The 13,304-nt window shown below is 41.4% G+C and overlaps 1 protein-coding gene and 1 long non-coding RNA gene across 3 annotated transcripts in view; one reads left to right on the top strand and one right to left on the bottom strand.

Annotated features, from left to right (window-relative positions):
• The window catches only part of LOC119031061, a 55,172-nt gene extending 44,348 nt beyond the window's left edge, over positions 1–10,824 (top strand). Inside the window, exons 4-11 of the mRNA XM_037119188.1 lie at positions 111–225; positions 1,183–1,647; positions 1,880–2,085; positions 3,128–3,242; positions 3,647–3,810; positions 10,205–10,269; positions 10,363–10,410; positions 10,740–10,824. Coding sequence (XP_036975083.1) covers positions 145–225; positions 1,183–1,647; positions 1,880–2,085; positions 3,128–3,242; positions 3,647–3,810; positions 10,205–10,268 — 1,095 coding nt within the window. The 5' untranslated portion in view covers positions 111–144 and the 3' untranslated portion in view covers position 10,269; positions 10,363–10,410; positions 10,740–10,824. The remainder of the gene's footprint in view (positions 1–110; positions 226–1,182; positions 1,648–1,879; positions 2,086–3,127; positions 3,243–3,646; positions 3,811–10,204; positions 10,270–10,362; positions 10,411–10,739) is intronic.
• Positions 7,662–9,753, bottom strand: LOC119031066. 2 transcript variants are annotated; one of them, XR_005078516.1, is made up of 4 exons: positions 9,602–9,753; positions 8,634–8,783; positions 8,427–8,480; positions 7,662–8,209 (listed from the first exon to the last, which is right to left on the bottom strand). It is a non-coding gene; the product is annotated as an uncharacterized LOC119031066 (long non-coding RNA). The 2 variants fall into 2 exon arrangements; XR_005078515.1 differs by having other exon boundaries at positions 8,427–8,783.
• Positions 10,825–13,304: the final 2,480 nt, after the last annotated feature.

The following is a 13,304-nucleotide window of genomic DNA, read 5'->3' as shown; positions in this document are numbered from 1 at the left end:
GGACCTGCAGGATGTGATCCTGGTTGTCTCTCTTCAGCTGCCGTAGCTGCAGTGATGGCTGACATGAGTCAGAAGGTTCAGATCTTTTCTTTGTCTCTGTTTTCTCTCAGCTATGAGTTGATCCTGAGACCTGATGAAAACCAGATGGAAGTGAGGAATGTGTTCACTAGCCATCAGTTTTATGTTTGGGATCATGTTGCTGTCGCCCTGCATGTGGACAGACAGGTACCTTTATTTATTTATGATTTATTTCAGTCTGGTTCTCAGTATTTCACTTAAATGTGATGATTTTGTTTAAAAGTGATGGAAAATGAATATTTTTTCTTTCAAGAGGGTAAAAAAACTAAATAATCTTCAATAGAATTATTAACTTTTTGGTAAATTAGATTTGTTTCACTGGTTATCTGTGATAATTATCTGTAATTATTTGTAATCACACAAATAAAGGTTATGTCGCTGTGGCAGCATCTTGTGATTGGAAGGTCATTGGTTTGATTTCCTTAGTCTGCATGTGGAAGTGTCCTTGGATTACTGAACCCCAAACTGCTCCTGATGTGCTGGTTGGCGCTTTGCATGGCAGCCACCACCATCAGTGTATGAATGTATGAATTACTGTAAGTCACTTTGGACTAAAGCATCTGATAAATGCCCTAAAATGTAAATGTAAACATGTAATGCCTCCACATTTACAGATGAGTAAAAGCCTCTCATACAGTCGATCACTCTGTTCTCTTACTGAGATGAACATGACTCCCCTGTTTTAACTGGTTGACAACTCATCAGAGAGACATTAGTGTGCTAAGGGAGTAGCGGCCACACCTGATGTGGTCAGGTGAGCAAATAGATTTGAGCTGTTCAACATGACCGTCACACTGCTGCTCCTCCCCATCACTGATCTGGTTCTGGTTTAACTGGTCTGATGATCTACTTTTTGATATGAAAATAAAACACTCACAGCTGTGTGTTGGTCTTTTTGAATAGTGTAATTTGAGTCCAGCTATATTTGCTTATGTAAAACACAGTTTTGAATATTGTGCAGTGAACGCCTCTCCATTGTAGTTAATATACTTCCCTGCTGAGATCAGGCATCACTTTTGTTGTGAGCACAGTCAAGCGAGCAGACAATCAAGTAACAATAAATGTTTTCAGTTTGTCTTTTTCATCTACTTCATTTCCCATCAGATCATGAAGACACGAATTAACAACAGAGGATATGAGGAACATTACTTGGAAGGTCGGCACCTGAAGCTGACAGATTTGAAAGAGGAAGCAAAGGATCTGAAGAACCAATATCTCCTCAAAGGAAACATCCCACTGTCCCCCCGACCAGAGTTCCATCTGTCTCATCTGAAACACGACACAAAGCAAGTTGGATTAAGTGGCATCAGATGGAAAAATGGCTTCGAGGGCCCACATGAAGACTCTCTGGTGTGGTGGAGTCTGGCTGTGAAGCCTGATGACATCACATCAGCTGAGAGGAGGCTCCTGGAGACGACCTACCCCGACCGGACGGAGGAGCAGGTCCAGATGCAGCAGAGCTTCCTGGGGAAGTTTGCCACCTCCCCGGCCTTCTCCGAGCTCTCCAGGCTGGGCTCGTACCGCTTCACCTTCCCCCTGGAGGAGCTGCTGGAGGCCTACAGCCAGCAGGTAGCAGATTACTACTCTGTAGTTTAGTTGAAGAAATGAGAACAGCTTGTTGATTCACTTATGGACCAAAGTTTGTATTGTGACCATGTTAATATTGTAAATATAAAAACTCTGAGTTTCTTCTCTAAAACTACGTAGTGCTCCTTTAAAGTGAAAGGAGAGTTGATGTTGTCGGGACATTAACAGGGACCTTGATGAACGTATTTGTGATACATTTGTTTTTCTGTTCCAGTTATGCAACGGTGATCAGCCCGTCATGCGGGTGTACGAGACTGTCCTGCACAAACAGGAAGTGGTGTATGTTATACTGGTCCACAGCCCAGCCAATCAGGAGCTGTTCTCAGACCGTCCTCTGCTGACTGACGACCCAAACTCAGTCTGCTCCTACAGAGATGGCTGCTTCATCTGGAGGCCTGAGGCCATGTGTGAGACACACAGGTGAGAAATACTGTTCTTAAGTACTGAAGTACTTGTTAAGGAACGTACAGAGGGTTGATCTCAGAGAAGATGTGTAATCAAAAAGGTTGGGTACATGGGTAGTCAGTCCAAGATAGGCAAAAAATTCCAAAAAGGGTCAGGCGGAGTCAGAGTAAACTGGCAAAAGTCAGGAAACCAGAAAATACACAAGGAACACTAGGAAATAATCGCTGGAACGTTAGACAAGCCAAGACGAACTGGCACAGAAGGTGGAGGAGACAGACTACACACGGGGAGGTGAGACACATCAGGGCGGAGCAGGTAATCACACAGGAGGTGACGGACCTCGAACAGAGACAACACGGTGAGTAACAAAATAAAATACAGGAAGCACAAGACAGAAACTGACAAAGTAAGAGGGAAACACTTAGCTGGGGCGATGTGACAGTACTTTTAGAGATGAGTCAACTTAAAAATACTTGTGGATTAGCTAAGAAATAAAAGTGAGTTCAGGGAGAGAGCAGGAGGTCGGGGTGAGGGGCAGTGGCTGGTCAGGAGGCCGGCGGTGAAGGCGAAGGCTGGGACCCTAAAAGAAATGTTTCCACAAGTGAAAAAACTGTGTGCATGTTGTCTGCTGGGTCCATTGTGGCTACATTGTTCTGTTACAGTTGAGATTATATTCTAGGACCCAAATGCAGACAATGGAGACAGGAGGTAGAAACTGTGCTGGAGGCTGATGTGGATGAGATGAGGGGGGCTGCAGGTAGGCAGGCAAGGAGGGTTGAGAGGAGCCAGAGTGGAGTAACCCAGGTAAACAGAGGGCAGAGGAGAATGGCACTGGAGATCACGTATTGGACGCAAACAAGAGAGACCAGGTAGATATAGGCAGTGGATGAGGAGTTGATCCTCCTCAGGTGCTTCTGCCACGCCCACAGACGCACACACAGAAGGAGCAGGTGAGGGAGAAGGGAAAGGAGAGGCCACAGCAGCACCGCGACACGTCTGACATGGCTGACATGAGTCAGAAGGTTCAGATCTTTTCTTTGTCTCTGTTTTCTCTCAGCTATGAGTTGATCCTGAGACCTGATGAAAACCAGATGGAAGTGAGGAAGGTGGTGTCTTACCCTCAGTATTATGTTTGGGATCATGTTGCTGTCGCCCTGCATGTGGACAGACAGGTACCTTTATTTATTTATGATTTATTTCAGTCTGGTTCTCAGTATTTCACTTGAAAGTGATGGAGAGTGAAAATTTTTCATTCAAGAAGGTAAAAAATACTAAATAATCTTCAATGGAATTATGAACTTTTGTTAAGTTAGATTTGTTTCACTGGTTATCTGTGATATTACAAATACAATTCACTGTGTTTTGAGTTGTATAACATGTCCGTTGTCTCCGAGCTGAGAGGAGGTGACAACATGTCGCTTCAGCTCCACTTCCAACGTTACTTAATGCTGTTTACAAGCTTCATTATTAGAAGGCAGGTCAGCTCAGTCTGTCCTGAACGTTAAAACAGCTTCTGCTCCTGGAGCAGGAACTCCTTCATCACTGCTCCTCATCTTCTGCTCTGCTTCTGGTTTAGGTGCTGAACTTTGATCCTGCCAAACTGAGACAGAACCTCAAGTACTGCGAAAGAGCAAAACCTTCAATTGTGAAGCCTTGGGAATTTGAAAACTTCCCACAAGCTGAAGAGATAGTGAGGAAACTGTGGCCTGACGACTCGTCACCACTGGAGAGAGCTGAGCTGTGAGTTAAGTGTCTGACGTCTGTCAGCATGAAGATTTACAGAAGCTACAACAATAACAACAATTACAATAATCAAATATGAATATTACAAATACTAACAGCTGTAAAACAACTATAGTCTAAATATGACCAGTAATACCAATGATGACAATGATTATCATCATTAATCCAGAACTCATTACTCACCAGTTATATTCAGTTGTGGTTTGATTGCTGTTGTGGTGGTTAGTTTGTCTTTTAGCCCTAAATATCTTACATGCTGTTTCAGTTCTGACGTCACTGTTAATCCCCCAGAGGTGCTGAAGTCGCCTCGTTAGCATCCTAACATGATAGATTGCATGAGAGTAATTAACACCTACTAACAGGTAGGATTGCTTTTTCTTTTCTCCTGTTTTGTTATCGGCCTTTTGTTGCTTCTGTTTTTGGACTTTAGATTCTGTGGGTTTGTTTTAAGCTTTTTGTTCTGCACCTTCCTGCAGGTGCGTCTTCTGCTTGGGTCCATATTTGTGGAAACATAGTGAATGTTTGTTAAATTGAATTAAAAACATTCACTTGTTGTCATCATGAGCAGATAATAATGTTACATATTAAACATGTTGTTGTAATGTGACAGTTGGCTGAAATGTTTGAATGTGAGGATTTACACAACAGACATTATAATAAACGCATCTTAGAGCTCATTAGAAAACCTTCATTTTGATCCAACTCACTCGGCCCATTACAGATAATTGATTTGCCCCCCAAACACGCTGCTGTTGTAAGAAAGGATAAGAATTTGTTTTAAGAATCAGGATTTGACCTGATGTTACAGGATGTTAGAAATATGGGCACTGAGTCCAAATTTCCCCCCAGTCTGATCGGACACCAACCAAACTCTGTCGAATGTTCTGATCCTCTAAAATCCACATTTAATTTGTTCATTATCTTGTTTCATTATGTTTCTGTAAGCTTGATTTCTGGTCTTTTAATATTGAATATTAATACATTAAAAATCAAAACAACTGTGCTTTCTACAATATGTAATAAAACATTTTAAACTGTAAACTGAGTTTTGGGCTGAAGGTGTGACTGAAGCGGATCAACTGGACATTTTTCCGGGAGGTATTTTGATTCACTACTGGAACATCCAGACTCAGACTGGTGAATTAGAAACAGTGTTACTGTGGGAGTCAGGGTTTTTATGTTGGTTTGTGTTTTTCCCCCATCTGCCTTTTGCCCCTCCCTTCTCCCTCACCTGCTCTTACCTGTGTGTGTGTGTGTGTGTGTGTGTGTGTGTGTGTGTGTGTGTGTGTGTGTGTGTGTGTGTGTGTGTGTGGGCGTGGCCTTTGACGGCTTATAGCCCAAGTTAGACAGCGGACTGTCTGTCTGACCCTCCTCCTGTCTGGTAATCACTGTGAGACTGTTCAGCTGTTCATCATCCCCTCACCTCACTCTCCACCAGTCCCAGGTCTCCCTTGGTTAAAACTGCATCACCACATATCAGCTGGTCGTCTTCTAGAATAGTGAGTGTTGCCTTCACTCTGCTGCCCCTCCTGTAATCAGGTGATTCCTGCCACTCCAGCACCATGTGACATCACCTCAGTCCAATCTGATAATCTGATTATCATGACCTTTGTGATACAGTTGGTAAAGTCTGTGTTGTCACGTTACCTCCTCACCGATCTCTTCTCTCAGCGTGACGGTCTGGCCTTCTCATCCACAACTCCCTCTGAAGTTCCCTGTTGCAAATATAAACTCCTTCAAACCTTGATTACCTGCCACAGTCTCTTCATTTGGGTCTAGAGAAAAACCCACTGTAACATTAGCAAAACGTTATAATCACGTTTCTCATAAAACTGCTCAGATTTTCTCAAATATTCACCAGCTCGTAACTTCTGTGTCCTCGCTGGAAGATCCACTCTGCAGAAGCTCAAATACTGAAACTTTTATCTCTTCAATCAGTCACGCAGTCGCACACACTGATATGATCGACACAGTCTTACAACCAGCTCCACACACACAATGCACGACTGACAACACGCTCCACACAGATACAGAAATGATAAGAGATTTAAAGATGTGTTGCCGGAGGCGGCTAGAGGACTGCATCCAGTTTCAGTTTAATTCAGTCAGCTTTACTGACAGGATATGTGTGTAGTGTGTATATACACCCATGACTAAAACTGCCCAAAGTCAAAAACAAATAAATTAATTAATGACTCAATTAATAAATGACTATAATCACATGCACCAGATGTTCAGTATCGGCTGAAACAAGTTACCAAGAACTTTTGTCAAAGACACAAGTAAACAGGAATTCTTCTCAGCACTTTGTGTTTTCTGTCTGATGATTTGTTTCTGCTGTTAAGATCCTGGGTCCAGACGAGCACGCTGTAAAATCTGACAATTACTTTAGAAACATCAGGGAGCCGATGACCTCAAAGTTACCAAGTAAATTTAGGGTAATCATTTTAGTTGTTAACTTTCTAGCTCGTACAATATTAATCAAATCTTCATTAGCTGGTAATTCTGAGGTCAGACATCAAACCAAAAGGATCAATAGATACAGGAAGCAGTGAAGTGACTGAGGTATCTGCATACAGATCATAATTATCAAGTTATATTCTTTATTAATTCTGATCAATTTAATTTGAATAATTACTATTAATTATTAGTCTCTAATAACCACACCTGCCCTAACACCAGTACCTACAGTGGTGCCCCGTGTGAGGCATCTTAAACCATCTTTACTCAATACTTATGCACAATAATCAAGAATTAATCATTTGAAATTTATAATTTATGAATTAATTTAATATGAATAATTACTGTCAATAATTATTGGCTTCTAATAGCCACACCTGCCCTCCGACCAGTTCCACCTCCACGCAACAACCTACAAGTCTAATGTGGTTGTTGGCTCTTGGCTGCTGGTGGAGTTTCTGCTTTATGCAAATTCAGATTTAAATTTGTTCTATTTGGTTGTAGGAAAACAGTTTGCAGGGGTGGATGGTAGAATGATGCAAAGCGGAAGTCACAAAAACAACAGCAGGTAATAGTTCTTTTTCTCTTGGATTGTATCCTGCTGTGGATTAAGTGCACTTGTTTTACTTCCGTGGCTCATTCAACAGATGTGTTCAAATTTGTGAGTGTCATATGTCATATCAACACTCCTACAATATGTGACAACACACGCTTACTTTAAATGTGTTTGGCGACATGGCTGCCAAGCCAGAGACCACTGTTAAAGACAGCAGGCTCAGAATTTCCACACCATGATCCACACCAGGGCTCCGCCTCCCTGTGTAACCCGGCTATCAAATCATTTCTCTCTCCCTCCCAGCATGCAGGGCTTTTGTTTGGTTATCTTTGGTTAGATTTATTTGCTAGACTGCACTACACTTACACACATTCATTTCCTTATTTCCACTAACTCTGAGACAACATTGTTCACATAATGTTCAGGCCTTAGAAAACTTCTATAAAAACTGCATATTGCGGGATTTACAATCTCACTGGCTACAGAATCCATCAATCATCCAAAAGCTGGTGTGTAATTGGCTCAGGAGGATGGAACAAGGAACGGGTCTCATGTTTATTAAATCATTTGTTTGCTTTTGCAGGAAACAGAGCTGGCATAGAAGATTATAAGTGGTTAAATGAGGTGTCAGTCAGATTGGCAGCCATCTTAGGTCACTTTGTGTTGCAGTTAAATGACACCTTGCTTTGAATTAGTGGAATTTGGGGGCAGGTAAAAGAACAAAACATGCGTTTCATCATCATGTATTCATGAATATTGTGTTTTGGACTCAATATTGTATTGAAGTGGAACGACTTTGGAAATAAGAGAAGACATCATTGGTGAGTCGACAGAAGTTCATAATCGCTTGTTTATTTTGGTGATTGAACCTGTTGTTGAATCCTGATGTGTTTTTATATTGAAGTGGGTTCAGTGAATGAAATCACGAGAATTTAACCACGCAGATGAGCCGGACACAAACAGGAACAGGTGCTTAGCACGATTCAGGTGAAGGATGGATTGTTGAGTCGCCATGTCCTCATTGTGAAAAGAAGAATCAGGATTTTCTTGTTTTTCTACAATCTTGTATCTTCCTCCAGAATCGCATGACGCATCTTTAGATATATAACACGTAACATTACAGGGATTCCAAAATGTCTAAAAACAGCCAGACTTTTGTTTTACATGTTCCAATCAATCAGATGATCTGATCTGATGCTCTTTGTGTTGGTCAACATCACAAAGTTTCCACAGACATCACAGGTGGGCACTGCCGCCTGACTCTGATTCTCCACTGATAAACCCCTGTTGAGTCTGTCTGGGCACATTGTGAGTTTGTTTGGTTTTGGTCTAGTTTTATTTGGGCGATGCACGCCTCCGGGGTGGGGTTTATTCATTTCCCTAAAGAGATCAGACATCACTCAAAGACAGAGGAGACAGAAGCATTATAATGAATTCTACTCTTTTTAAATCATAAAATTATTACTTTTAAATAATTCCTCGTCTGACCATGAAGAGACTGTTCAACAGGAGAGGATATGAAGAACGTGTTTTTGAAAGTTTGCACCTGAAGCTGAAGGATTTGAAAATGAAAGCAAAGGGTTTGAAAAGCAAATACCTCTTCAAAGAAAACATCCCTGCATGTCCCCGACCAGAGTTTCATCTGTCTCATCTGAAACACGACACAGACAGAGATGGATTATGTGGCATCTGGAGGGATAACGGCTTCAAGAGCCCATACGGAGGCTCTCTGGTGTGGTGGAGTCTGGCTGTGAAGCCTGATGACATCACATCAGCTGAGAGGAGGCTCCTGGAGACGACCTACCCCGACCGGACAGCAGAGCAGGTCCAGATGCAGCAGAGCTTCCTGGGGAAGTTTGCCACCTCCCCGGCCTTCTCCGAGCTCTCCAGGCTGGGCTCGTACCGCTTCACCTTCCCCCTGGAGGAGCTGCTGGAGGCCTACAGCCAGCAGGTACTGAGGGTCAGATGATCAATACGTTGTTGGAGGTTAAACTGGTTTATTATGTACTCGTCAATTTTGATATTTTTATTTCAGATTAGTGGAAAGAAAACACAATCAAATATAAACTGATGTGTTTATTTTAGCTGAGATTTCTCTTACAGGTGTTTTTTTTACCATTTCCTAGATTTTTAGCTAGATAACATTATTGGCATATTGAAACATCAAATATCAGACAACTTGTAATGAAAAATTATAAAGTAATCAACTTGGAAAGTTTTATCTAATAGTTATTATCTTTATCTAATTCACAATTTTATTTTATTAGATTTTAAATCATATCTTCAGCTGCACTTACAAACTGTCATACAATTGATGGAAACATTTTTTTAAATGGCTGTTGACAATAGTATCTGATTTATAGAGTGATCAGAAGTGATATGACTCCAATACTGCATGTCAACAGCATGAAACGAGACTCTTGAATACATTTTTATTCACTCCATAGCCCAGACAAACCTAATATCAGAATATAGATATGAGTAAAACTGGAAAGCAATGTTGGCTGTTGATGTCACACAATCTTTTCTGAGCTATGAATAATAGATAATGTCAGGTTGGGGTAAAAAGGGAAGACTATGGAAGGGGAAGTGGACAAAGGCGAGCTTTATTTAAAAGCTGTTTACAAAAACCAAAAGCAGACAAACGGGGATGAAAAACAAAGTAGCAACCAAGGACGAGACAAAGTAGCAAAGCAAAATAACAAAGTTCAAATCAATGTCAACGTACAAATCAAACATGGAAATAAAAATGCAAAAAAATCCAAAACCTACCAAACAGGAAACAAGAGCGTAAACAGGAGCGTGAACAACCAAGGACAGAATACAAACAATGACCGGACAGGGAGTGAAGGGAACACAGAGACTGAATAAATACACAGACACTGATGATCAGACAAGGAACAGGTGAGGAGAGAGGAGGCCAGGTGAGGCCAGGTGAGGTAACGAGGGGGAGGAGCACATGAGAAAACATGAAGGAAACCATACAACTGACAGAGGGAACCAGAGGGGAGAACAAAGGAGAAACTTAAAGGACAAGAGACACAAGAGGGCATGGAAAAACAAAACACGAGACACAGGACATGATACCAAGACATAAATCAAATACCAGAAACCAAAAACCAGATAAGAACAAGCACAAACAGGAATCATGACAGATAATCCATGTCTGCCCATCATTGCCTTTTAACCCTCAGGGCTGCAGAAACTACAGGTTGTGAACTTATTTTCAAAATACAAAAATGTGAAATTATTATCCGTATCGGCTGAAGAAAATCCATATCGTGCATCTCTAATTCAAACATAAGTACATTAACAGGGAGCTTGGTGAATGTGTTTGTGAGGACTCTTCCACCAAAACCTCTTTTATCGTTCCAGTTTTGCTCCGGCGCTCAGCCCGTCATGCGGGTCTTCAAGACCGTCCTGTACAAACAGGAAGTGATGTACGTGGTGCTGGTCCACAGTCCAGTTAGTGATGAGCTGTTGTCAGACCGTCCTCTGCTGACTGACGACCCAAACTCTGTCTGTTCCTACAGAGGAGGCTGCTTCATCTGGAGGCCTGAGGCCATGTCTGGGACACACAGGTGAGAACTAGAAAACAGAATCAGAAACGCTTGCCAAGGTACGTTAGAGCTGCTCGCTCTGGATTAGAAATATCTAACTATAGAGGTATTTTAATATGATATAAATAGAGAAGAAAACAAGTTAAATGCATGCATGCAAGTCAACAATGGAAATTAAATATTAATAATAAGTATTTTTGGTGTTTGTTAAAGGCCATGAAATCCATAAATATTGACCAAACAACAATATGAGATGTTTGGCTGTGGATTTTCAGTCATTACTGTTGTTAGGAGAAACATTTAAGACTGTTTGTTTCAGTTTGCTTTGCTTTGTGTCTGTTTTGTCTCAGGTGTGAGTTGGTCCTGAGACCTGATGAAAACCAGGTGGGAGTGAGGAAGGTGCTGTCTTACCCTGAGTTTTATGTTTGGGATCATGTTGCTGTCGCCCTGCATGTGGACAGACAGGTACCTTCACTGCTCACTCTTCTGTTTAGAGACGGTAACTCCACCTTCTAAGTCTTTGTAGAAAACTGAAACTGACACCGGATCAGCTCGTCCATATTGCAAAGATAGACTGGCTGAGATGTCCGAGGTGGATCTGCAGGTTCTGGACTTTTATGGCGGATCTGATCCTTTGATCCAGACACATTTCAGCACTTTCAGCATTTTAATTCAGTGAGCTAAATCTTGAAAGAGTTGCTGTGATGTCATAAATACATCTGAACCTCCTGCTGAAAGAGAAGAAGAGCCCCAAACACCCAATTACAAATATCCTGATGTGAATGCGCCACAGGCATGACATCAGAGCCTCATGGGAAATGTAGTTGTTCTCACAGAAATAACAGTTTTCATCTTTGTTGAAATGATGGAGAATAAATGTTGAAATCTGCTTTATTGTCCTGAACTCTCCGGTAACATTGTGGTTTGTAGACTCAGTATTACACTGTAATCTAACAATGATAATCTGAGTTAGCATTAGCATGGCTGCTAACAGCGTAGTCCTGCATACTCTCCCTGACCCGACCCTGCAGCTGTTCTGCTCGTCATCTTCTTCTCTGTTTCTGTTTTAGATGCTGAACTTTCATTCTGCCCGACTGAGACAGAACCTCAAGTACTGCAGCAGAGCAAAACCCTCAATAATACCTCGTTACAGGTTTGATGACTTCCCAGAAGCTAAAGCAATACTAATGAAATTATACCCCAAAACTCCATCACCATCAAAATGAGCTTCACAGCTAAGTCAGAGTTTGTCTTCTGCACATTTCTGATGATTGGAAACACGACCTCGACACAGGAGCACGAGCAAGTTTAACTCATGTTTGATAGTGTACAGTACTGAGGATGGGCTCATCCCTCCTGGTTGTCATCAAATCATAAGATAACCAGAACATTAAATGCTGATTAGCTCCAACACGAATCACAGATCCAGTGATTAATAGAAGTTGAATCTTAGCTACGTACATTCCTGCGATACCACAGATAAGTTCAAACTGAATGTTTCTTTTATGTTGTAACTTTACGTTTGTTTAGGTTGACTTTTTTATTTCTCTCTCGTCACAGCTGTGAGCTCAAAAAACGCTTGGTTAGGTTTAGGAAACGTCACGGTTCAGATAAAATGCCTGTTTTGGTCGCAACAATCACAGATGGAGATGTTCCGACTCTGCTTGAAAAACGGTCGATACGGGTCAAAAAGAAAACAGCTGGAAATGTTTCCAGGTGTCCTTAAATCTATCCAGCGGTGTGACTGCCTGCAGTCGATTGTTGGCAGCCTTGTTGACTGTAGTAACTCACCTGCTGATGAGACAGGTGGCTAACGATCATCTGATGCGAATGTGATAAGACACGTTTGGTACAGTCTACTGACCGCTCGCCACATTCACACACACATTCATACACTGAGGGGCAGCTGCTCATCTGGAGGTTTGGGGTTCTGTATCTTGCTCAAGGACTCTTTGACATGCAGCTGGGGGGAGCTAGGAATCGAACCAGCAACTTTCCAACCACTAGACAAAACGCATCATTCCCCCCCAGCTGAACTCTCTGGTGCAGCTGCTTGATTCAATGCTACTACTTATTTAGTACTTACACCAGTTGAATTTCAAGCGTTCATCTTATTTTTAAATTGTTTTTGATATCAGGAAGTGCTGACGTTATACTGTTGTGTTGTTTTCCTGCACACAAGTCCACTGAAGTACAAAGAATACACTTGAAATTTTACATATTTTTATGAAAGTAACAATCAGCTAGTAGATCTGTGAACTGCTGATCTGACGGGTTATAGAAATGTTAGATATTTATAATTATTCATGTTTAGATCTGAGCCTGAGTTGGATATATTTTGTTTGAGGCCTCTATTTAATGAAATGTGCCTTTTTTCTAAGACGTCACATGAACAGAACAGAACAACAAAACCACAGTTTACAAGTCGCAGTGACAGAATATCTGATAGAAATTTTAATATATGTAAAGTGTGTGGATCAGACAGAAATGTGATGTTAATCAGAATGAACAGATTGTTTGTTGTCGGCAGGACAAAGTGAATTTTCAGCTGTGAGATCAGAAACCTGGAGTGTGTTTGTGTCAGACGCTGTAGGTCTGAGAGGACGGCAGCTCACGGAGGCTCCTGCCACCTGAAACCACTTGTTTCCTGGTTGAATATATTTATTTAAGACAACAGAGAATACTTTTTTTTTTTATTGATTGATTGATTGATTGATTGATTGAATTGCTTATTTATTTCAACAACACAGTACAAATACCTCAGACTTTACCCTCCAACACTGTTGTCTTCTCAGCTTCCAGCAGTTTGTGTGAGTGATTAAAGACAAACCATCAATAAAAACCCAAACTGGTTTTCAGTCGTATAATTGTATAATATACAGTCATTCTGTGTAATAAAGTGATCCAGTTAACAT

This window comes from Acanthopagrus latus, chromosome 13 (genome assembly GCF_904848185.1).
Source record: "Acanthopagrus latus isolate v.2019 chromosome 13, fAcaLat1.1, whole genome shotgun sequence".
NCBI lineage: Eukaryota > Metazoa > Chordata > Actinopteri > Spariformes > Sparidae > Acanthopagrus > Acanthopagrus latus.
This window is presented reverse-complemented; position numbering and strand designations above follow the sequence as displayed.